Source organism: Balaenoptera borealis (genome assembly GCF_965194805.1).
Source record: "Balaenoptera borealis genome assembly, chromosome: 13".
Classification (NCBI taxonomy): Eukaryota; Metazoa; Chordata; class Mammalia; order Artiodactyla; family Balaenopteridae; genus Balaenoptera; species Balaenoptera borealis.
The window spans coordinates 95,674,677-95,699,313 of NC_138870.1; the positions used below are offsets into that span (position 1 = coordinate 95,674,677).

General features: G+C 59.1%; 1 protein-coding gene across 4 annotated transcripts; it reads left to right on the forward strand.

Moving 5' to 3' along the window:
* Positions 1-1,480: 1,480 nt before the first annotated feature.
* On the forward strand, positions 1,481-21,473 carry GGA1 (golgi associated, gamma adaptin ear containing, ARF binding protein 1). 4 transcript variants are annotated; one of them, XM_082352699.1, is made up of 18 exons: positions 1,481-1,898; positions 4,449-4,544; positions 5,834-5,918; positions 7,166-7,241; positions 8,309-8,407; positions 9,389-9,512; positions 9,895-10,031; positions 10,723-10,803; positions 11,853-11,993; positions 12,071-12,152; positions 13,253-13,360; positions 14,034-14,186; positions 17,624-17,688; positions 18,170-18,336; positions 18,801-18,994; positions 19,933-20,102; positions 20,340-20,450; positions 20,543-21,473. In XM_082352699.1, the coding sequence occupies exons 1-18, from the start codon at positions 1,856-1,858 to the stop codon at positions 20,651-20,653; spliced, it is 2,043 nt and encodes a 680-aa protein (XP_082208825.1). In that variant the 5' UTR covers positions 1,481-1,855; the 3' UTR covers positions 20,654-21,473. The 4 variants fall into 4 exon arrangements, with proteins under 4 accessions (XP_082208825.1, XP_082208826.1, XP_082208828.1 ...); XM_082352700.1 differs by having other exon boundaries at positions 1,483-1,898; positions 9,931-10,031; XM_082352702.1 differs by lacking the exon at positions 4,449-4,544 and adding an exon at positions 2,215-2,426 and having other exon boundaries at positions 1,484-1,898.
* Positions 21,474-24,637: the final 3,164 nt, after the last annotated feature.

Sequence of the window (24,637 nt, forward strand, 5' to 3'; positions counted from 1 at the left end):
AAGTGACTTGTCCTAGGTCATACAGTTTAGAAAGAAGTCAAGTCAGAATTTGAACCCTGGTCAAATCTATGCCGTCTTTAAAAAGTGAGTCTTGACAGTGTGTATATGCCCCTAAATCAATGCGGTAAATGCGGTTGCATTTTATTTCTGTAATAATTCATTTCAGTAATAAAAGAAACAAAGGAAAAGAGCTCTAAGTACATATTATGTTACAGCTTTTATTGAGGAATGCAGTAAACATACATATCACTTTCCTGTATAATTTTAATGGCCTGTGGGGGAGAATTTAGAAAAGCGTCCCAGCTGGCTGAATGATTGAGTTTAGGGAAAAACTGACCCAGCACATGCCTCTCAACTCCCTAATGAGGTCAGTTCCGTTCTACAAGGTGAATCGAGGTCGCTTGCCAGGGCGACGGCCGAGCAGAACCAGAATCGCCAGATTCCCTGTCTCGGTCTCGCTTTAACCCTCCCGGAGACCAAGAGGCTCGCGAGGACACCACGGACCAGTTCCCCGGCGGACCGCCAGGGGGCGATAGAATGCAACGGACCCGGGTAAGCCGGTTACCGGGCTCCCCCGGGCCGCGGGTGGGAAAACAGATGAAAAGGGTCTGTAATAGAAGGAGAAACGGCAGGAGAAAAGGCAGAGGCTAGGAAGTCTATTCATTCTGCCCTGCCTGACTTCAGTCTGGCACCCAGCAGTATCTTCCGCCCACTGTTGCCGCCTGGACCTCTCTAAAACAAAAGCCTGACTTTGTCACCACTACGCGTGAAACTCTTTAAGGACATCTCCAACATAGTTCACAAGAAAAAAAGCTAAACTTGCAGGACTTGCGTGATCTTGCCCCAGCGTATTTCCAGGCCTACATCCTCTGAAGCGTAATTGAAATACTTTCAATTATCTGACCTCATCATACTCTTTCTCTCCTGTGAGCCCTGAAACGTTTGGTTCCCTCTACCTGGAATATCTTCTCACACCAGGTTTACCTGGAGAATTCTGACTGTCTTTCAGCTAAATATCACCTCCCCTGTGAAACCTCCCCTGACAAGAGAGCACCTCCCTCATACCCACCCCAGTTTGGGGAAGAGGGCCCCTCCTGTGTTGCCATTACCCCGTGGGCTTCCCCTACCACGTTGTGTAATAAATATCTGGACTTGCCTTTCTCTTCCAGCGCCTGTCCCAGAGCAAGGCGAATACAGAGTGCATGAAATGATTGCAGAATGAATGCAGAAAATAGTACAGGGTTCCGGCTCTGCCACTTGTGTGATCTACGACAAACTACCTCGTTCATGTTGTGAGGAGTAAATAGAGAAATGTATAAAAAGTGCTTAAAACAATACTTGGAACACTGTAAGCACTCAAACTTTGACTTATTTTCACAGCGGCCAACGTACGTCATTGCCCTTTTAAGGGACCCTCCCACTTTTGCATCTAAGCGGAACTACCAGCTCAGGGATACGGAAGTGACCTAAGAGCCCCTCAAAAACATGGCCGCGGAAAGTTCTTCCGGAAGCGATCATAGGCATCGCCGTGACGCAGAACGATTTAGAGCGTCCCGCAGGGTTTCCATGGTGCAGCCCTCAGCCCCGAGTCCCTCGGCTTCCTTTCCGGCCAGAACGCTGTGAGCAAGGCAGGCGGCGAGTCCCTCCCACGATGTTAACGCCGCTTGGGGGAGGGGTTGGGAGCGCAGGTGGCGCTCTAGGCGAGTTCGTTCGCGTCTCTATGGTGCCGAATGCTCTTCGGCTCCGCGCGTCGGGACGGACGTTGCCCCTTTAATCGGCGGAGGGTGGTGCCGACGAGGTCCCGCGAGAGCACCGGGCGGCGGGGGGCGGTGCCGAGGCTGGGGGCCCGTGGCCGATGGAGCCTGCGATGGAGCCGGAGACTCTGGAGGCGCGAATCAGTGAGTGTCCGGGAGGGGCGCGGGCCGGACCGGAACCGGAACCGGGGGCACTAGGCGGGCCCCTTCCCGGCGGGGGCGGGGTACGCAGCGCCCCCTCCTCACGCCCTGCCCCGGCCCGGTAGGGGCGGTGTCCCAAGCCCATATCTCCGATCCTGGGGTTAAGGGAGACCCCACCAGCTGCGCGGGCCGGCGATGGGAGCGGGCGCCGCCCACCCTTCCGATTCCTGGGCCGCGACCCCCGGGGAGGAGTGAGCTGCGCCCGGCTCTGCGCCCAGAACCCCCGGGACAGAGCACCCTCCAACTGTCTCGGGCCCAGACTTTTCCGCGGAGCGGACACCCAAGTCATTCCCTGGACTCCGGGAGGAAGCAAGCGAGCGGCCCCGAGAGCTGCACCTCACACCCGGGAGCGAGGGACCAGGCTCCCCTTGAGCCCCGAATCCTCCACTCACTGGCGCTGCATGGCGTGACTCTCTCCTATCCCTTTCTTGAGCTTGCAACTCAGATTTGCTCGTTCCCCCGCCCAGGAAGGTAGGACCCACTAACCCATCGAATCCCCCGCGCTCTGGCCACATAGTGAGAAACCCCCAAACCCCACAGGCTTGGGAGGGTCCTGTCTCAGACTCCAGAAGTGATTTCAAGTTCTCTATCGCTACCCTCAGTCCAGGCCCTGAGATTCTGCACCCCCTACCAAAGACTCGTTTCCTAGCCCTTGCTAAGTTTTCTCCAAAGGGCCCTGCATCCCCTCCTGTGTCTCCTCAGACACGATTTCCTACTACTTAGGCTTGAGTACTAGCCCTCACACTGTTTACCTGACCTCCACGTCCCACACTGCAGAAGATCCTCGGCTCTCATAACCCACTGCTGGACTCTGCTCCTGAGAGCACGGCTTGCTTCCCCCTGGACTAGGGACAGCTCCCTCCCAAGTCTTTGCTCCCGTTCAGGTCACATCTGTACCAGGGCCTCAGAGAGTCCTCTGGGTCTACTTTCATCTCAGCCCCTTGACTCAGGCACACCAGGGAGCTGCACAGGATGATTTGGGATTATGACCAGCCCCTTTTAAGCCAGTCTTGTGCAGAGTTGAATCCTGAGGATGGTCGCAGAAGTACACCGTCTCCAGGGATGTTTCAGAGTCCGTCTGGCCAGTGGAGGGGGAGGGCATGGAAAGGAAGCACTCAGTGGCCGTCGAGACTGTTCTGGAACGCCACAAGTGTCCAGGTCTCAGCAATAACTTAGGGGGGATGGGCAGGGCCCTCACTGACAGATCTGACAGGCCGCAAGCCTTGAGCCGTGGGTGCTACAGAACAGTGTCAGGTTTAGCAACGGTGGGGATTTTCTGAGCGGCCAAAGAGTCTGATCTGAAAAACAGACAGGAGTCAGGACACTCAGGTTTGGCAGGAGGCTAGACCCTGATAGATGGCGGCTGAGGTGGTTTTCTCTTTTTCTTCCCCTTTGTGCCCTAGCAAAATGGTAAGCTCTTACCTTGCAGTGACTGGAGGTGAAGAGTAGCTTTTGGTGGGTAACTGATGACATTGTCGCCACTGTAGAGTGACAGGGTGGAGTCATGCCCTGTTGTGAAACAATTCCCTCCTTCCCTGTGTGTTCTACCCTGCTGCCTGCTGGGGAAAGTGCTCCCCCCAGGTAGAGGTAAGAGGGCTGGGAGCTGGGGGCCAGGGCCAGAGAGGTTGGTCAGATCTCCTTGGACCCAGAGGCCCTCGCTCTGAACCAGATGCAGACATGTCTCATGATGCCACTACTTCTTCCTCACTGGCTTCTGACTTAGGAGCGGGCTCTAGAACCAGTTTCTCTGTCCTCACTCAGACTCACGTGTCTCTGACACTCTAAGGGACTTCCTGTTTTAGGGTCCCCCGGCTGGATGTCATTGAGTAAGCAATATCCAGCCCCATTCTAGTTTTCTAAGCAGCCTCTGGCCGTGCTGGGGAGCTGGGAGGCTGGGAGGCAGAGTAGATGGGGGGCACCTGTTTCTGGTGTTCCTGGGTGGTCAGCAGGGGCTTCATTTCTCCCAGGGGCTGGCGGGCTCTGCAGGGCTCCTGGAACAGAGATTTGTATGCACAGAGGAAATGTTTCTTTCAGATCTCTGCTCAGCTGTACCTCTGAGAGCCCTCCCAGAAAGCAGCACCCCACACATACTTCTTTATACCTTCTCCCTGCTATGGTTTTCTTTCTTTCTTTCTGTTTTTTTTTTAATGCTTTATTTTTCTTTGTAGCACTCTGCAACAGTGTACAGTATCCTGTGTTTGTTTGTTTATCTGAGTAGTCAGTGTTTCTTTTGCTGGGCGATGAGCTCCAAGAGGGCAGGGATTTTGTCTTGTTCACTGCTGTGGTCCCACACTCAGAATATTTATTGAATAAATATGAATTAAATGATTGGCTGCCAGGCACTGGGATCCTAGGACTCCAGGCCTCCCGCCAGAGCACAGGGCCCCAAATAGGCAGGGCCACAGACCGAGTCCCCAGCCTCCTCCTGACCACAGATCCTTCTGTGTCCCACCTCCTGGGCTGTGCCCTCCACACCCTCGGCTCCATCCTCAGGTTTGGGCAGAACTGACCAGCACAGGGTGACGCTTGGAGATAGGCTGTCGAGAGGTGATGAAGATCCAACTCTGGCTGCCCCACGCCTTACCCTGGGTAGAGTATGCTGTCATCCCAAATCACTTCTTATTTTGCTCCAACTTTACAAATGGGGAAATGGAGGTTCGGGGAAGTTAAGTGACCTACTTAATCGTCGGGGTTTTTTAAAAATTTTATTGAAATATAGTTGATTTACAATGAGTTAATTGCTGCTATACAGCAAAGTGACTCACTTTTACACATATATACGTTCTCACTTTATACTCTTTTCCATTATGGTTTATCCCAGGATATTGAATATAGTTCCCTGTGCTATACAGTAGGACCTTGTTGTTTATTTTTAGCTGTTGTCTCACCAACGTTGGGGGTCGGGGGGTACTGTCTGGCCTTGTTTACCACCCCTTCCTGTTGGCCCTTTCCTGGCCACTACCTACTCCTGGATTCGGATTCCCCCAGAACCTCCCCCTGCCTGCCTGCAGCTGAGCCCGCATCCATTCACTCATTTACTGGGTGTGCACTTACGGGCGTGTGCAATACTGGGTGTGCACTTATGGGCGTGTGCATCAGTGGCTGGGCCGCGGTGCAGTAGCAGACTTGGGCCCACGATGAAGGTCGGGTCTGGGGGACGCAGCAGAGAGCTGCCTCGGCAGTGCTGCCCCGGGCAGGTGGCGCTGTTAGGGAAGGAGGAAGCGATACCTGAGCCGCACTCCTTCCCAAGGCCCCCCATGCCCTGAGCTGTTATCCACAGCTCTTCTCACCCGCAACCCTTGAGCTGTTCCGAGGCACGTCATCCCCAGCCTGGTTAAGTCCCTCCAGTGCTTCTTGTGTTGCCTCTTCCAGGCCGCCTCCCCTGAGTCCCCTCCTCCTGTTACCGGTTCCCACGGCTCCTTTGCCTCCCTCTGTCACATTCTATTGAGAACCTAGCTGACCTTGGCCCACTTCCCAGCTGCAAAGCTCCTTGAGGTTGGAACTACTGCTTTTTTCCCTTACCTCTGAATCTCCTCTGAGAGTAAATTCCGTGAGAATTACGGGGACACTTCAGGAGCAGAATCAGAGGAGGTGCAGACACGCGTACAGCAGCAGGGGTTGGGACAATGGCGGGAGGGGAACGACCCCTGAGCACAATCTCTAGACGTGGGGCCCTTTGGGGAGAAGCTGCGAGGAGAAGCCCGCAGACGACGGCTCATCTGTGCATTGACTTGATGGACGTCAGTGCTGGGGTCTCGGGGCCGTCGGAGCAGGGAGTCCAGGGGAGGCCTTTTCGCACGCTCAGCCATACGCCAGGGCAGGGAGTGGGAGAGGCAGGGATCCCTTCACCAGGCCACTGGCCCTCTCTCCTCCTCCAGACAGAGCCACAAACCCCCTGAACAAGGAGCTGCACTGGGCCAGCATCAACGGCTTCTGCGAGCAGCTCAACGAGGACTTTGAGGGGTAGGTGGCTTCCCCGTCTTTCACTCACATACTCAGCACCTGCCGTGCACACTCCAGACCCTGGCCTTGGGCAGAGACGAGGATGAGTTGAGACCCAGTTTCCATTCTTAAGTGCTCCCAAATTAACAATGGCAGCGCGCACTTTGTACTCAGTGCCACTGTGTGCCACCCTCTGAGGTGGGTCTTGCTGGACCCATCTTACAGGTGAAGAAACCGAGGCTCAGGGAGTTCAGCAGTTGCCCCAAGATCTCGTAGAGAGAAGGAGGTAGTCCCGGGCTTGATGAAGCACCCATGCTTTGTTGGGGAGGGCCTCCCAGAGAACTGCGTGCTCCCCAGCTGGGAGGGGCCAGCAGGCCCTTTGCTCAAGGAAGAACCAGAACCGTCTGCATTAGAATCACCTGGTGTGTTTGTCAAAAATGTCCATTTGTGGGCTGCACCCAGACTTGGACTAGACTGGCCGGCAGGGAGCTTGGGGGGGACGTTGTTAGCAGGCTCCCCAGGTGGCACTGAAGTTTGGGGAGCACAGCTCAGTGTGCTTCGCTCCCGCCACACCCCATGAGCATAGGCGCTCCACTCGGGATGCCGTGCAGACAGCGTGACGTGTGTGCTCCCCAGTCCAGCTGCTCAGGTGGGAGTCCCATCCCTTCTGTTGGCTGAGTCTCCTGGACGAGTAACTAGATGCCTCTGAGCCCCCATTTCTGGGACTGTAAAGTGGAGGTGATAGTGCTGCCTACCTCGGGGGGCTCTTATGGAGGTTAGGCAGGAAAATGGACGTGAGGTGCCTCGCACATCGTAAGTGCTCCGTATGTGTTAGCTGTTACTGTCACTGGTGACAGGTCTTTCATGATCTGGTAGATGATGTCACCATTGCCACCGTGACTTCTCCCAGCAGAATATTCTGTGCACATTGTCATGTTCTGCTCCCAGGCTGGGCCCTTGAAGGCTGTGGGCATCTCTCCGTACTTGTCCCCACGGCAAGCCAAGGACATGGCAGGTCATAGTTCTCAGTAAAGCCGGCCAACGGGCTGAGCTCACGCCTTTCAAAGGTCCCCGGCCTGCGCTCCCTACCTGGTCCTGCCCTCTTGTGCCACAGTCTCCAGCCCCAATCTGGAGAGGGAGCTGGGCCTTTGCATGTGTCCTGGAGAAGCTGCTGCCGGCTGCAGTTCCAGCGGGGAAGTGTGGCCGCCCTCCCTGGGGTGCCCGGGGCTCTGTGGCTAGTCTGGCTCTTTGCTGTTCCTCTCACCCAGGCCTCCACTTGCCACCCGGCTGTTGGCCCACAAGATCCAATCCCCGCAGGAGTGGGAGGCGATCCAGGCCCTGACGGTGAGGAGAAGGGGAAGCACGGTGCCATCTGTCCCCTGACCATGTGGGTGGCACCGGGGGGGGGCCAAGACTGGGGTTTTTGGGGTCCCAACAGGTTCTTCTTTAGAGCCCAAGGGAATTGTGCCCAGATGGCCTAAAATGGGGGTGTGGCCCAGCCCCTGAGGGTCCCATGGCAACCAATGAACCAGTGGGCTGGCCTCCCACCCCAGACCCTGCACAGTTAGGTTTCTTGTGGGGAGGAAGCCCTAGGTCATTCGGCCCAGGGATTCCCAGCTCCAGCTGTGCCTCCGACCTTCAGGAGGCTGAATCAGGGCCCCACCCCAGGCCCGCCGACCAGAACCCCTATAGTATATGCCTCCAGGAATCTTCGTGTTTATAGAGCTCCGTGTTTATAGATGCATTGCGGGGCTGGGCCGGGCCAGCCCATCGATGGCCTCCAGGCACAGGACAGCACAGGGGTGCAAGGGGTGACAGCTGGGCTCAGGCCAGAGGTTTCAAAGCTGAGCCAGTAGCAGAAGAGCAGGGAGTGCACTGTTGTGGCCCCCAAGCATGGGTCAGATAGCAACAAACCATACAGCAAAGCTGATTTTAGACAGTGGTAGATAAACAGTTTTCCTTTTAATAGTTATGTATTTGTTTTAACATGTTAGAGTTTGGGTGGGTTTTTTTTCCCTGAAATACATATTAGTCCTCTGATTTCATATACATCTAGCTTAGGATAAGGCTGAGTTTGATGGTGCCTATTTACGTTTCAAAAAATCATCAAAGGAAAATAGTAAGAAAATAATTTACAAGTGGTCCTCAGATGTGGCCAAGCCATGGAGGGACTAAGTCGGTGCTGCGAGTTGGGCATCGCCAGGCTCTCGGGGTGGCCCAGCCCTGTCCCCCAGAGGGTGGTGATCAATCTCAGGGGGTCTCTGAACTTCAGAATCCTCTTTTTCTCAAGAGTCATTTTCCCCCTTCTCACTGCCGGTCCCTGGGCTTCTGGGCCCTGGCTGAGGCGTGGGAGGGAGGGTACCTCCTCTGATCCTCCCTGGGGGTCCCCGCACCTCACACCACCCCCCCAGGTGCTGGAAACATGCATGAAGAGCTGCGGCAAGAGGTTCCACGACGAGGTGGGCAAGTTCCGCTTCCTCAACGAGCTCATCAAGGTCGTGTCTCCCAAGGTGGGTGCTCCCAGCGCACGCTCCGACCTGCGCTGTCAGATGGCGGTTGAGGAGGGGTGACTGGCCTCATCCTGACCCGACACAAACACAGACCCTTTCTCAGGGTTCCCTTCACGGCTGAGTCCGGGACGGCTGGGTTTCCAGGAAGAATGCTTCCAGGCTGCCTGGTGGCCGGCCAGCTCTGGAGCTGCTTGGCACTTAGGGAGGAATGATTGCAGTGAACACAGAACACTTCCCCAGCGCGGGCTGCTCGGGCTCTGAGATCTCTCCCTGCAGACCTGGCCACAGCACCCCACCTAGGTGTCTAGTGGAGGGCCTCCCTGTCTCCACCTCACAAGAGTGGCCTCCTTGAGGCCTTGGATGCTGAGGCCCCAAACCTGAGTGATAGAGCCTCTGATGGGCCTGAGGAGTCCTCCCCTAGGGCAGAAACATGTTTGATGCCCCTTGGGTGAGAGCCCACCCCTTCGCCCATCCTTGCTCAGACCCATCCCTTGACCAGAGCAGCTGAATGACCCAGCAGCTCTTCTCAGGAGATGACCGGAGTGAGAGCCGGTTCCCTCTGCCGAGTTTGCTGCTGGGAGACTGAATGGAGCCCAGGGCCGAGCGGTTCCACACCTGCTCCTTCCCTGGTCAGCCCGGAGCCTGGTGGCTCCTCCTTGCTGAGGTCACAGTTAAGGTTTCCACGAGCTGGCCGAGAGCAGGCGCCGGGCTCTGGGCCTTACCTGTGCCAGCTCTGCATCCCCAGCACGGTGCTACTGCTGTCATCCCCACTTAACAGGCGGGGCACTGGGACACCCAGGGCTGGCACAGCTGGTGAGCAGCAGGGCTAGGAGGTGAGCTCAGGCTGGTCAGGTGGGAGGGTCGTGTAGGCTGAGGTTTCTGAAGGAGTCCTGGGGAGGCAGCCAGGTTTAGGCTGGGTTTAGGACTACAGTGAGTGGGGCCGGGCAATGTCAAAGCCTCCTCTCCCTTCCGTCCCCAAAGTACCTGGGCTCTCGGACATCGGAGAAGGTGAAGAACAAGATCTTGGAGCTTCTCTACAGCTGGACGGTCGGCCTCCCTGAGGAGGTGAAGATCGCAGAGGCCTACCAGATGCTGAAGAAGCAGGGTGAGGCACCAGAGGTGGGGTGTGGCCACCTCCTCCCCTCCTCCCTGGGGCTCTGGCAGCTTCAGGGCCTCTGGCAGCAAGGTCCTAGGTCTGCCCTTTAACTTCTCAAGAACATAGAGCCAGTGGGGCCTCTTTATGGTTCTGCCTGAGGCCAGCTTGGATGGAGAAAAGATGGGGTTGAGTCAGAGACTGGTCCCCATGGTATGGCCTCAAAGTACAGGTTTCTAACTGCCCCCGACCCCGCACACACACTATTTGACATGGTAGTTCAGGAGCAGGCCCTGACCCCCCAAAGTCCAGCGCCAGCATGCTGGAGAAAGCCTGCCCTCCACCTTCCATCCTACCCTTGCCTGCCCCCATCCCCCTCTCCCCTCCACCCCAGCCCCTGAGACGGTCTCCCCACCGCCGTCCGCTGCAGGGATTGTGAAGGCCGACCCCAAGCTTCCGGATGATGCCACCTTTCCCCTTCCTCCGCCACGGCCCAAGAGTGTGATCTTTGAAGACGAGGAGAAATCCAAGGTGAGGCTTCAGGGAGGGCCAGATGAGGACTCCAGGCCCAGTGGGGGTCAGCGGGTTCCAGCCCCTGGCGGCCCTGTCCCTGGAGCAGAGGCTACGCTGAGCACGGCCGCTGTGGTGGGTGACGGGTGCCGGGTGTTGAGCCCTTACACATGCTGAGTGCTGCGCACGCAGTGCCCTTCACTTAGTAAACGCAGGCCTGAGGCTGGTGGCCCTGGGGTTGGTTTGAGGGCATTTCATAAGTTGATCAGGAAGGAGCTTGCCTGTTTCTATGTCTGTGACCTTCTCAACAATAATTTTACTAGCTTGTTGTTAAAGAAGCATGTGGTCATGGGCAAGAACTTAAACAGCACGGGAGGTAGGATAAAAAGTAAAAGCTCCTCTTCTACCCAGTCTAGTCCCAGGGGGTAAACGTTGTTGAGTTTCCTGTACATCCTTCCAGAAGAATTCTCTAGCAATAGTAATGTAATGTTTCGCACCATTTGTGGAAAGCTTATTTCTGCCGGGCGCTGCGGAGAGCACTTACGTGCAGTGTGTCACTTATCCCACGGCCACCCTGTAAGGTGTCAGTAGATCCTTGCCATCCCATGGAGAGCTTAGTAACTTATTCACATCCCACCACCAGGAAAAGGAGCCAGCACGGGACCCCAGGCCCAAGGACTGCTGTCACAGCCATGTCCCTCTGTCTCCACAGATGCTGGCCCGCCTGCTGAAGAGCTCCCACCCCGAGGACCTCCGAGCAGCCAACAAACTCATCAAGGAGATGGTGCAGGAGGTGATGGCCAAGCCCAGAGTGCAAGGAGGTGGCGGGATGGGATGTTGAGCTGGGCCACTGAGGGAGGTCGTGTGTACGTGTGCGCAGTGGCCCGACTAAAGGGCTGTGACAGCAGAAAAAGAGCTGACCGAGTCAGGGGGACCCTGTGGGCAGAGCCAGGATCAGCGTGTGGAAGGAAGAATTTCCCAGCAGCCGAGGTGACCTGCATTGGCTTCTGTGAGGTTGAATACCTCTTCTGTAAAAGTTAGAGGGAAATTAGGCCTTACTATGTTCAAGATATAGTATATTTTACCTACATATACGTACAGAGAGAATAATATACATGTATTTTATAAGTATGTATACCTGTGTTGTGGGTGCATGCTGAAATCTTTTTTATTGATGAGGGTATGTCATCAAAAAAGTGCAGTCCAGAGACCCAGAGGGCAGACACTGTGGGCTGTCTTAGGGCAGACTGTGTGCTCTGACAGCCCAGGGAAAGGGCAGCCCCTCTCAAGGAGGGCGATTGTATCAGACGGCACAGCACAAGCCCACCTTTCATTCCACAAGGGAGGAGCATGCACGGTGAGCAGAGTGGGAGAGGGATAGCAGGGTCACTGCTGCAGTGGCCTTTCAAGGGGGTCACGGCACTAGTTTCTCAGTTGTACTTGGTGACCGCTAAGGTCCCCTTTCACTCTCAAGTACGGGAAGCTCCTTTCAAGGGACAAACACAGAGAGGGGGAGGGTTATGTAGAACCACAGGTGTAAATCTAGCTCCCGGCCCTCCAGAATCACCTGGTGAGTGTGTTGGAAACCCAGATTCCTGGGCCACCCCTAGAGATTCTGATGGGCTCGTGCAGAGGCCTGGGTCCAGGGGGCGTTGCCAAGAGGAGAGGAAGTGAACACAGGGTTGGTCAAGGGCTTCTTGGACCAGAGTGCCCTGTCCTGGGCCCAAGGGGCCCTTAGCAGGGGCTGATCTCACACCCAGCAGAGGGTGGTGTGGGACAGTGCCTGGCTCAGGTCCAGGCCTGACTCGGGCGCTCCGGGGCCGTTTGCCGATGCCTCCCCAGGACCAGAAGCGAATGGAGAAGATCTCAAAGCGGGTGAGTGCCATCGAGGAGGTGAACAACAACGTGAAGTTGCTGACGGAGATGGTGATGAACCACAGCCAGGGCGGTGCGGCTGCCCAAAGCAGTGAGGACCTCATGAAGGTGCGCCCGCCCCCACCCACCCCCCACGCACTGCAGGGCCCCCGCCGGCCCTGACCTGCCCGCCCTGCTGCCCCCAGGAACTGTACCAGCGCTGTGAGCGCTTGCGGCCCACGCTCTTCCGACTGGCCAGCGACACGGAGGACAATGACGAGGCCTTAGGTGAGCTGCAGTTGGAAGGAGCTGCCACCAGGGGGCCCCCTTCTCCAGCAGTGACCTTGGGTTTCTCCACTTTGAGGAAGAAGGAAGCAGAGATCAGGGGCTGATGTGCTTTAGAGACCCTTTGGGTCAAGCCCCTTCGCAGACACCTTTTTTACTGCCCGTTAGCCGCACAGGAGGGAGAATTGTCCCTATTTCACAACTGGGGCTCAGGGAGGGAAGTGACCTGTCCAGAGAGCAGAACGGTGGCAGAGCCAGGGTGGACCGGAGGCTCTCTCCCTCCAGACACTGCCTCCCCAGTAAGGGTGAGCTCGAAACCTAGAGCAGATCCCTCAGGCCTGAGCACTTCCAGATCTGGGCCCCATGGCTCCTGCTAGGGCCACACGTCAGGGTCTCGTCCTTGTTTTGTGCCCCCACATCAGCCAGGGCCTCTCGGGCAGCAGTCTAGGTACCATCTCAGCCTCCATTCATCAGGAGTTCCCTGAGCGCCTCCCATGTGCCAGGCACCTGGTCCCCACCCAAGAGGCTTGCTGCTCAGATCCCTGTAAGCCTTGGCCACCAGGAGGTAACATCGATGAGGGCCTTGTTTGTGCCGGGCACTGTTCTGGGCCCCGGGGGGTATGGCATTGATCAAAATCAACAGAGCCAAATCCTCATGGAGCTTGTAGCCTGATGAGAGGAGACAGACAGTAAAGCAAGGGTGTGAGCGGGGCAGTTTGTCAGGCGGTGATAAGGGGCGTGAAGAAAAACAGAGGTGGGACTGGTGGTGCGGGCTCGGGGTTAGAGAGGGCCTCCTGAGGTGAATTGGAAGAAGACCTGAAGCAGGAAGGGGTGAAGCCATGCAGAGATCTAGGGGTCTCCAGACAGCAGAGCCAGCGTGGAGGCCTGGAGGCCGGAGCACACCTGTGTGTTCGGGGGCTGGCACGGGGCAGCGTGGAGGAGACTGGGCAAGGGCAGGTCGCAGAGGGCCTGAGTCTGAGGAGTCGAGGTGGGCTGCCCCCAGGCCCCTCCCACGAGGCTTGAGATGGCCGCGGGGTGCTCATCTCCCCCCCGGAGGCCCCCACATTCTTTCAGCCTGGCCTCTCCCCTCCTGCCTGTTGCAGCGGAGATCCTGCAAGCCAACGACAACCTCACCCAGGTCATCAACCTGTACAAGCAGCTGGTGCGGGGAGAGGAGGTCAACGGCGATGCCACAGCCGCCTGCATCCCTGGTGAGGAGGTGGCAGGAGAGCTGGGAGGGCCCCCGAGTCGGAGAGGCATGGGGTCCCGGGTAGGGTGCTGGTCACAGAGCTTGGTGGCCCCTTAAGATGTGGGAGGCCCTCGCTGGGAGAGCTGGGGGTGGAGTCTGTGCCAAGCCTGCAGCTGCCGGGGAGGCGGGGGTCTGGATGAGGGTCGGAGGGGAGGGAGCCGAGGGTTTGGCAAGGACAGGCAGGAGAAGGAAGGCCTTTCTTTCATTTGACCAGTCTGGCACCTGTTGTGTGGGGCTAGGTCACACCCCCGAGGCTTAGTTTAATTATCAGAAGTGGGCACGGAGGGTTTGATACATCAGCATTACAGGCTCGGCTCCACTCAGGGTAAAGTGACAGCCCTGGGGGACCCCGGGAGAGGTTAGAATTGGCCCTGTTTGGGAGAGGTGGGGGTGGGGTACTACACAGAAACATCGTAGTCTAAGAGGGGCCTTAAAGGATGGGAGGCAATTGGCCAAGAGGGAAGAAGGAAGTACATTCTGTGAGGAAGGGACACTGTGTGCCAAAGAAGAGACCTGGCAAGCAGATTCGGGGCAGAGGGAATGTGGCCAAGGAGGGGAAGCTCGCTGCTCCCAGACCCCAGGGACTCTGAGTGTCCTCCGCCCAAGGCTGGCCTGACTCTCCTTTCCCACCCCAGGGAGCACCTCGGCCTTGTTGGACCTCTCAGGTCTGGATCTCCCTCCGGTGGGCACCACTGACCCAGCCACGCCCACCTGCCCTGGTGACCAGGCCAGCCTGGAGCAGCCCAGCACCTCAGTTTCCCTACTTGACGATGAGCTCATGTCTCTGGGTGAGGAAGGGGCAGGGCCCAGAGCAGGGCAGGCTCTGCTGCAGGTGGGGGGTGATGCCCCCAGCACACGAGGCGGCTTTCAGAGCGCAGTCACGTCAGCGTGTTCCTCCTCCTGTGAGTCCTCTGGAGGTTGGGGCATAGGCACCAGGCCCATTTCACAGCTGAGGAAGCTGAGGCTCAGGGAAATGAAGGAGCTTGTGCCAGGTCCTACAGTCAAAGGGTGAGGCTGGTGGGACTTCCCTGGTGGCGCAGTGGTTAAGAATCCGCCTGCCAATGCAGGGGACACGGGTTCGAGCCCTGGTCCAGGAAGATCCCACATGCCGCGGAGCAACTAAGCCCCTGCACCACAACTGCTGAGCCTGCGCTCTAGAGCTCGTGAGCCACAACTACTGAGCCCGCGTGCCGCAACTACTGAAGTCTACACGCCTAGAGCCCACGCTCCGCAACAAGAGAAGCCACCGCAATGAGAAGCCCGCGCACCGCAACAAAGAGTAGGCCCCGCTCACCGCATCCAGAGGAAACCCGCGCACGGCAACGAAGACCCAATGCAGCCAAAAATAAATAAATAAATAAGTTTATTAAAAAAAAAAAAAAGAATCCACCTGCCATTGCAGGGGACACAGGTTCGAGCCCTGGTCTGGGAAGATCCCACATGCCGCAGAGCAACTAAGCCCGTGCACCACAACTATTGAAGCCCACACACCTAGAGCCCGTGCTATACAACAAGAGAAGCCACCACAATGAGAAGCCCACGCACTGCAACAAAGAGTAGCCCCTGCTCATCGCAACTAAAGAAAGCCCAGCGCAGTAACAAAGACCCAACGCAGCCAAAAAAAAAAAAAATTCAAAAAAAAACCAAAAAAAAAAACAGTAAGGCTGGCATCACCTCTGATAAGCCAGCCACACCTAGGCTCTGGCGGCCTGAGGGAAAACAAAGGGATTTCCCTGTAGCAGGTTAGAGCCTAGAACTGGGAGCTCCCCAGGCAAGTCAGCATTTCCTCGCCACTGAGAGAAAGAGGTGGGGAGCTCTGGAAGCTCCAGGGAAGCCCGTGCAGGAGTGCAAGGCACCCTGTGAGCCACGCTGGTCCCAGGCCAGGCCCGCGGTCACTCTGGCGGGGTTGGGGCTCCAGAGCCCAGTGGGGAGCAGGCTCGTCCCTGGGGAAGAAGCAGAGGGCACCTCGCCGGCCAAGCAGTTTTACAGTTTCCAGCTTTCAGGCGCAGCGGCGCCCGCTGAGAGTGTAGCAGTGGGAGGGCCTCAGAGCCTCCTCACAATGGCCCCAAAGTTGTGAAGGAATAGAGGTGATCCGGCTCTGTCAGGGAGACCTTGCCCTGTCACAGGAGTCTCAGAGGATATGTTGGGAAACTAACTTGGAAGCCAAGTCAGACTGTGTTCTCCTGAGTTAGTTCTGAGGTGAAAACTGTACCTGACGGACTCCGAGAAGCGATGGTGTGCCGGGGTCCCGGCGGGGGCTCCCCTGACCGCGGCCACCGAGCGCTGCTGTGTCTTAGCCCACCCTCCACTCAGCCCAGAAGACGGTGCTGTCGACGTCCCTCGTCCACGGATGACAGAGCAAGGCTTAGAAAGGCTGAGTGACTTGCCCGACGGGGCACCAGGCTTTGCACGAGGCCCTCAGATTCTGAAGCCTCACTCGTAGCTGCTTTGACTCGGCTCGTCAGCCAGAAACGGGAAGTGAGGACCTGGAGTGAGGAGCAGGAGACAAGGGGGACAGCGGACCGGGTCAAGCTCCCCTGTGTGGGCCCGTCAGCCAGCACCCCGGAGGAGGCCCTGACCACAGGGTGTCCGGGGGCTTGCCGAGGAGTCCCACCCACCTGCCCCCTCTTCATTCAGAGCCCGGGGTGACTCAGGGAGAGAGGACCCTGGCCCCGCTTGAGAGGTAAAGATGGGCCAGTGAGCGGAGAGCGCACACAGGCTCGTCTTCCCCAGCAGGGCCTGCGCCAGCTCCCGACCCGACCCCGACCCCCCGCAGGGGAAGCGTGTGGCCCAGCCCCCAGCGAGGCGCTGTGTGCTTCGCACTTCCTGTCCCTGTCGCTTCAGCAGAGCCCTGAGCCTCCAGCTTCCTCTGGTTGCTACTCAAAGCAAAGAAGATGTGGGAACCAGAACCAGAAGTGGCAGGGCAGCAGCCGCCCAGCTCCCCGCCTCGGGGGAGTGGAGGAAGCCTCGGGACCACAAAGGGGGCTCATCCTAAACGGTTCTCTGCGGCAGGAAGGGGGAGGGGGAGGGTGGGGTGAGCAAAACGCACTTCCTGTCGGCCAGAGAGGGCGTCCCTGCGCCGGGCAGCTACCGCATTCAGTAGTGACAACAGTCCTCTGATGCAAATGCTACTGTTGTCTCCGTCTTGCAGACGAGGCACAGGAAGGTTGCCACCAGCCCATGGTCACACAGCTGGGTGGCAGAGCTGTGTTTGAGCTCCAGCAATTAGGCCTTGCTCTGTCCACGTCCACCTTGTAAGGCTGTGTGAGGACTGAGACCCGTGTCTGCAGTGCCTGACCCGGGGCTGTTCACAGCCTCCACTGTGCTGTCCTTGCTCTCACAGAGGCATGTCCAGAGGTGGAGACCCAGCAGTTACAGCCTCCCGTGCCTCACTCTTGCCTGTCAGGCTAGACCTCGCTTATTCAGGCTTTGCTACAAACAGGATAACTTGGCTTTTCTTTAAAAACCAGGGTGAACTTGGCTGGGGGTGTGCTTCAGGGCGGGCAGAGGTCAAACTGGCTGGTGACCTAATGCCCTCTACCGACCAGCAGGCGATGAGCACGCCTCTTCCAGAAGCGCCACTGCCCTCCTTTGCACCAGTCAGCCAGCCTTGGCCTGTGCCAGGGCAGACAGGGCCTTTAGAGTCTGCCCAGGCCATCCACGTGGTGTGCTCAGGGGCCCTGCGGCCCAGCCGGCACCTTGCCCACGGTTCCGCAGATTCTGGGCCGGGCCTGGGCCCAGGGCCCTGTTCACTGCACCGCAGTGCCCTTGTGACGCTCAAAGGGTGTCCCTCCAGTCAGTTTGGATGGGCACAGGATGCTGACCCCAGCCTGCCTGGATCTGTGAGTTTACGAACCTCACGTGGTATCTCCCATGCCCTCTTCCCCTCCCCCCCACCCCACCCCCACTGGCTCCCAGCTGCCCGCTAATGAACGAAGGTGAAAGTCCTGACCTCAGTAGTTGAGTTGTTTTCTGAGTGGCAAGAGAGGAAGTGTGTTTGGGCCCAGGGCATGGGCTCTCGGTGTCTTTGGTTTCTACTTCTGCTCTGCGGCTGGTTCCCTCTAGGGGGGAAGGGGGTGTGTCCCCTTCGAGCTGAGCCTCTCGGAGGAGGGGGTGCAGGGGGAGGGTAGAAATCAGGGAACCCTGACTCAGCACATAGCCGCCCCGGCTCTCTTGCCTTTGCTCACGAATCCAGCTGCTTTACCTCGGTCTTGCTTCCCTGCAGGCCTAAGCGACCCCACACCCCCTTCAGGCCCAGGCTTGGATGGTGCTGGGTGGAACAGCTTCCAGGTAGGATGGGCCCATCCCAGGGTTAGAGCAGCTGGGACAGGCAGCCTGAGGGGCAGTGAAGGGACGGGTGGGCAGGAGGGCCGGGGGAAGGGGTGGCCCGGGGGCGGAGGCACCCATCCCAGGATGGAGGAAGGTGGGCGGGCCTCTCCTCACAGCGCTTTTCCCTGCATGTCTCAGCCTTGGGTTTCCCTTGGGTTGAGATGGGGGTTCCCCGTTCCTTTTCTCTTGAGGGTGACTCCGAGGTCCCTGGAACGGGATGGTTTCTCGAGTAGAATCCCAGACCAGGCCTGGCCCACCGATGGCCCTGGGCTGAGAGGGGCGCAGGCCGGTGGGAATGTCGTCCACACCCCTGCTGCTGCTTCTCCAGACGTCTCCTGCCGGGAGGGGCAGGGGCCTCAGGGCAGTGCCAGGTGACCTGCCAGGTGACCGGACGCCTTCTCAGCACAGCCTCACCCACCCACATCCTTTGTATGCCCGACAGTCGTCTGATGGCACTGAGCCCCCCCACCCCACTCCGGCCCCCAGCGTGGACAGTCGGCCCCCGGCGCAGATGTCCCTGCCCACGAGCAGTGGTCTGGATGACTTGGACCTCCTGGGGAAGACCCTCCTGCAGCAGTCGCTGCCCCCGGAGTCCCAGCAAGTGCGGTGGTGAGGGCACGCCCTGCCCGGAGTCTGCCCCTGCCCCAGGCCCATCAGGGAGAGGCCCGGTGCTGGTCTGTCCCCGTGAGCAGCACTGCCAGAGCACCACCGTGTGCCAGGTGCCGTCCTGGGCTCGAGGGACACAGCAGTGACCGCAGCAGGTGCAGGGCCCATCCAACAGGGCGTGGAGAGTATGAGAGGGGACCGTGCCCCGCTCACACGCCCTCCCCTAGGCTGGCCTGCCAGCACCTGACAAAGACTGAAGGCCCAGAGGGCTGCCAGGGACGAGGGCATTGACCCCGAGTGGGTGGGGTGAGCAAGAGCTGCCCATTCCAAGGTGAGGAGACCAAGGCCAGAGAGACAGGGGGCGTCTGAGCCAGCCGTCAGGGACAGCCAGGAAGCCCAGCCTTTCCTGTGCCCCTCGTCTCTTGGCCACCGAAGCTTCACCTCTCAATGCACCGCCCTCCAATAAGGGAGAAGCAGCAGCCAGCGCCCCGGCTCACACTCCGGGACCTGCAGAATAAAAGCAGCTGCAGCTTGTCCAGCTCCGGCACCACCAGCCTCCTCCACACCGTGTCCCCCGAGCCCCCTGGGCCCCTGCAGCAGCCCACATCGACGGAGCTCTCGCTGGCCAACATCACTGTGCCTCTGGAGTCCATCAAACCCAGTGAGTAGGGCGGGGGCACAGCGGGTACCAGCTGGGCTGGGTCAGCTCGCGGCCCCACCCGCCTTGCCTGCTGTCAGGAGCTGGATCTGGGGCAGCAGGTGGGAAGGCAGGGCTCCCCTCCCAGCCCTGCCCGACTCAGCGGGGGGCTCTGGGCAAGACCCTTCCTCTTCCCAGGACTCAGTTTTCTCACTGGTCCCAGAGTGTCACAAAACTACGTTCTAAACTCCAGGGTGACCCAGGCATGAGGACTTCTCATGGATGGCCTCTGTGCCCCTCCCCGGGAAGGCAGGGCCAGGACAGGGGAGGTTTGGGGGGGCTCCCCAAGATCATAAAACCGAACCAGGATAAAGATTGAGGTCCAAGCCTAGGCTTCTCCTGCCCAGGAGCAAAAGGGCCGCTCACGGCACCAGGCTGTGAGCAGACTGATGAAGACAGGCTAGTCTTCTCGGCACTGTCCATCTTGTGAGCTCACTGTGACGAGGGTGTCACACCCCTGGTGTCCCCAGGAGCTAGGTAGTGGTGCCACCGTCTTAGCAGTATGGAGGACCCTGAGCTCAGAGAAGCAGAGTGGCGGTACCAGGGTCACACAGTGAGAGCATGAGTGAAGCTCAGGCACAGCCCTTCACTCGAGCACTCTGGGAGCAGCCGCCCGGCACTTCGGGAGCCCGGTTGGGACTCAGTTCCAGGGTGGGCATCCTGCCTTCACCATCACACTAGAAGTCCACCTGCCTGTCTGGGCCCCGGACTGTACCCCTGACTGCACTGCTGCCCAGGGTCAAGGCAACAGCCTGGGTCTGGGTCTGTTCATTCATCCCCAGCAGAGCAGCAAGTGCCTGGGGTCAGCCGGGTGTGGGGAGCTGGTCGGATGCGCTTGGGCTCAGGCTTGGCACCCCCCCCCACGCCCCCCGCCATCGCCCTCTCCCCTTCTCCTCCGCCAGGCAGCATCTTGCCGGTGACCGTGTATGACCAACATGGCTTCCGGGTCCTCTTCCACTTCGCTCGAGACCCACTGCCCGGGCGCTCCGATGTGCTGGTGGTGGTGGTTTCCATGCTGAGCACCGCCCCCCAGCCCATCCGCAACATTGTTTTCCAGTCAGCTGTCCCCAAGGTGACATAGGCAGACCCCCCTCCTCAAGGCAGGGTGACTTGGGGCTGGATGGGGAGCCAGCTCTCCAGGGTGGAGGTAGGACCTCTGTCTCCGTCTCTCTGTCTCTCTCTTCTTGGGGAGTTGTGGGGTAGAAGGGCCCCCAGAGGAGGAGCTGGCAGGAGGCTGGGCCTTGTTCCCCAGGGACCAGGGACGAGAAGCCAGGGCTAGCTGTGCCCCATCCTGCCCTCCTGTCCGCAGGTCATGAAGGTGAAGCTGCAGCCGCCCTCAGGCACAGAGCTGCCAGCATTTAACCCCATCGTCCACCCCTCAGCCATCACCCAGGTCCTGCTCCTTGCCAACCCCCAGAAGGTGAGGGGCCCGGCTGTGACAGGGCACCGCTGTGGGGTGGGGCAGCCTCTTTTCCCCGTCCGACCCTTCTGCCTTCACCATATCTGCCTCAGGAGAAGGTTCGTCTCCGCTACAAGCTGCTCTTCACCATGGGCGACCAGACCTACAACGAGATGGGGGACGTGGACCAGTTCCCCCCACCGGAGACCTGGGGGAGCCTCTAGAACAGAGAGGGGCTGGGGAGAGGAGGGGCAACGGGACTGGCCACCACTGAGCCTGGGTTCCCACGGCCATATTCCCCTGGGTCTGGTGCTTCTCCCCTCCCCCCTGCGGCCTCCTCCTTCCTTGCCCTCTCCCCTGCTGAGCCAAATCCAGCAGGAGGCTAGGCCTGAGGTTTGCACTGGTGGGGACCTTCATCACAGGTGGGAGGCTGGAGCAGGGAAGTGCTGCACATGGGCCCCGGAAGGACTTGGGGCCGTGGGGGAGAAGCATGGCTGTCGGGCAAGGGCCAGGACCTCAGGCCCAGCCCCGACCCCAGCCTGAGGAGGGGTCATCCCTGCCTGTCTCTTATGCCTTATGGGAAGGCCCAGCCATAACTTGGGGCCGTGCTGGAGCCGGGACCAGCTCAGGCCTCCTCCATAGGAACCGGGTGACTGGGGGGGGGGTGACGCCTACACCCCCAGCTCTTTGCACTCTCGGGTGTGTGGTTTGACTCTCTTAGCTTTTCTCTCTGCGTGGCCCTGTGGTCACCGTCTCAGGGGGCCCAGTGAGGGGAGCCCCACCTCTCCCCCACTCCTCCTGGGAGTCTCACTCCACTCTCCTGGCCCCTTTGCTGTCATGCCTCCGGGGGGACTGGGGGAGAGACAGGTGGCCCCAGCTGGGGGCTCCCAGGCCCCTGGCCAAGGGAGGTCCTGCACTGGAGTTCTCAGTGTGTCTCTTTCATTCATTGGGCTTTGTCCATCCGTCTGTCCATGGGCAGAAGTGGGGTCAGTGTGTGAGTGAGAGCAGGAGTATTTATGGAAATAAAACGTCCTTTTTCCTGGACCAGCTGCTCTCGTGGTCCTTCTGAGGTAGAGGGAGTCAGGAGGGGTCCAAGAGTGGGAGGTCCCCAGGGCTGCCCCGCAGACCTCTCTGCCTCTCCTTGGAGATCGGGCCACGGTTCCTGTCCTCACTACTCCCAGTCCCTATACCGGAAGAGGCCCAGCTCAGGGGCCTGTGGCCACTGCTGAGTCACCAGAGAGGACCCAGGGCTGTGGTGGGCCCAGAGCCGTCCCAGCTGGAAGCGAGCGGCTGCTCGGGCCTGCCAGGAGCCCCAGCTGCTACAGACGCTGAGGGGGAGGCCCCTGGCCACTCACAACTTCCTCTTGCTGCACTCAGCCCTCAAAACACAGCTGCGGTGCAGCACCACCCGAGGCCCGTGCCTCAGCTTCTCCTTCTCCCCAGAGGCTACTCCCAGGGAGCAGGGTGCCAGCTGCAGCTTGTTTCCGGAGAGGCCCACGGACCCTGCACAGGGGGTGGGGGGTGCCCTGCCACTCCCGGCCGCAGCACAGTCCCCACTGGGTTATCAGTGTTTCTCTGAGAGGCTGGGGTCCAGGCCTGGGGAGTGGCTTAGAGGCTAGCAGCTGAGGGAGCCAACCAGCTCGGAGCAGAGGAGCAGAGCCAGGAGGAGCTAGTCAGGGCTTGCTCTGCGGTGGGGAGCCCGCCCTCCGTGCCCTCTGCGCTCTGCCGGGGAGGGTTCCCGCTCACAGACATCGGGGGAGGCTGCCCGCCCTTTCTCTTCTAGCAGACGGTGGAAGTTCTGCATTTAAGACATCAATTTCCCTTTGTCTAATCTAGTGTTTCCCAGTGTGAACTTGGGCCGCTCAACACCTTTACACAGATACTATTGAGAAGTGCTGGAGGCCAGCCTAGCCTGTGTGCTCTTTTCAGTTCTGCAAATGATGGCCCTTCTCTGTGCCAGGCCGACCCTTGGAAGTGCAGGGCAAGAGCTTCTCCACGTGGGCCGTGCTGTCGAGGGCCCAGGAGAGGGTGCAAGGTCTCAGAGCCGGCATATCCAGTTCCCCACTGCCCCCACAGCGTGACCACCATCCTGCATCCAGGCCCCCAGACACCCTGACCTCTCAGCCACGTGACCTCCTTCCTGTTCCCCTCCTTGCCCACCAGGCAGGACTCTGCCTAAACCCTTGTGATGTCTCCGAAAGATAATCTCTTGTTGGAAGCTTCTTCCTTTAAATGAAACAAAACCCTATTCCCCGTAGCGTCCCCCTGGGGTCCCAGAAGCACCCTCAGGAGCACGCACTCTACAGGTTGCGTGAGCCTGTGACTGCCGGCTAGGAGCCTGGGCCTCTTCCAGTGGGGTCTCTGGCTTGCTGTGAGACTTTGAACAAGGTGCTTCCTTCTCTGGCCTTTAGTTTCCTTGTTTGAAAAGGTGGGAGGGACCCAGTGAGCTGTAAGGCCCCTCAGAGGCCTTCTGAAGAGTCCTTGGGCAAAAGGGTCCCCCAGTCGGCTTGGAGTGACCCAGATGTCACAGGGACAGGGAGATCCCTTCAGTCTTTCTGACCACCTTTCCCTGTTCCTAGGCCACCCATCCAGCTGTCTGCATGTCTGTCCTGCAAGTGCCTCTTAGGCAGCACCTGTGCCAGGCACAGCCCTGTCCTCAGAGCTCACAGCCTGGCACGGGACCCTTGAGCCAGGAGCATGACCACCCAGAGCTGGGAGGGAGATGCACACAGGAGCTGCTGCAGGAGCCCGCATCTGTCTGAGGGGCTAGAGGGGGGGGTCTGATCAGAGGAGGGGACCCTTTGCCTTCACCACCTGGAGGAGTCATCCCCCAAATACTGCGTGTCAATCCAGACACAGGTCCAGAGCCCCTGGAGACCTCAGGCTGAAAGGGGGTACACGCAGGAGTGTTCTCTGTCTCTGCAAGGGTCACCCCCACCCCCGCCCACGCCGGGAGCAGTGGGACTTCCCAGGCCTTGAAGGCACACTTCCACTTCTATTTGTGTGGCTGGAGGCAGCAGCTCTTTTTTTTTTTTTTTTTAAATAACCACAGCACACTGGGCTCGTCTGTTCAAGCAGCCAAGAGAAACAGAAGCCACTGCTCGCCTGGGGAGCCTGTCTCTGCAGTCCCCTTGATGCCCCTGCCCCCATTCTCCGCGGGCCTCCTGGTGGGGGCACGGGCCCAGCAAGGCAGATAAGAGGGGAGCCGGCCCTAGCCCGGCACCGCTCTAGGCCAGCAGCACGCAGCCCCTCCCTCCAGCTGCCCCGTGAAAATGGGAAACCGAGGCTCAGGGAGCTTATAAAGTGCCTGAGGGCATATGTTAGGGCCCAGATGTGACCAGCAGTCCTGTGAGGTGACCACCCTGACTGCACATCGCACCCCCCCACACCCCCTCCCGGTCAGCTGCTGTCCTCTGGGGCCAGGGTTAAGGGCACACGCTCTCCGGGGCTGTCAGGATTGCGGTGGAGTCCCCGTGCCTCAGCCCCACCCAGGGTTCCCTGGTAAGTCCTTTTGGCTGGAGGAGGAGGCAAGGAAGTTTTCGGAGCCCCAGAAATGACAGCACACGCCTAGCTGCTCTGGGCAGAAGCCTCCCCTTGGAGGGCAGCAGTGATACGGCCACAAACAATTTCTCAAGTGTCTGAAGTGGGATGTTCCTGCTCAGTCCCGCGGCCCCACAGCTGACCCCTGCTACCACCGCCTCAGCGCCGGCCACTGGCCTCCCTGCCCACATCCTGCTGGAGCTTCAGCAGCAGACGTTTCCCAGACCGTCGTGGGTTTTGGCAGACAATCTGCACTGAAGCCTCTGGGCCCCCCGAGGCAGCCGCAGGGATTAAGGCGGGGGGGCGGGCAGGGACCAGCATTTCTAGAATCTTCAGGCAGTGCCATCTGGTACAGCAGGAGAGCACGTGGATGCTTTGGAGCCTGTCAGATCTGCTTTCTAACTTGGCCTCTACCACTTAGCCGGCTAGGGACCTGGGCCAGGAGCCTGGGTCTGCTCACCTATAAAACCACACGAGGGCTTCCCTCGTGGCGCAGTGGTTAAGAATCCCCCTGCCGATGCAGGGCACACGGGTTCGAGCCCTGGTCCAGGAAGATCCCACATGCCGCGGAGCAACTAAGCCCGCGCGCCACGACTACTGAGCCCACGTGCCACAACTACTGAAGCTGGCGCGCCTAGAGCCCGTGCTCCGCAACAAGAGAAGCCACC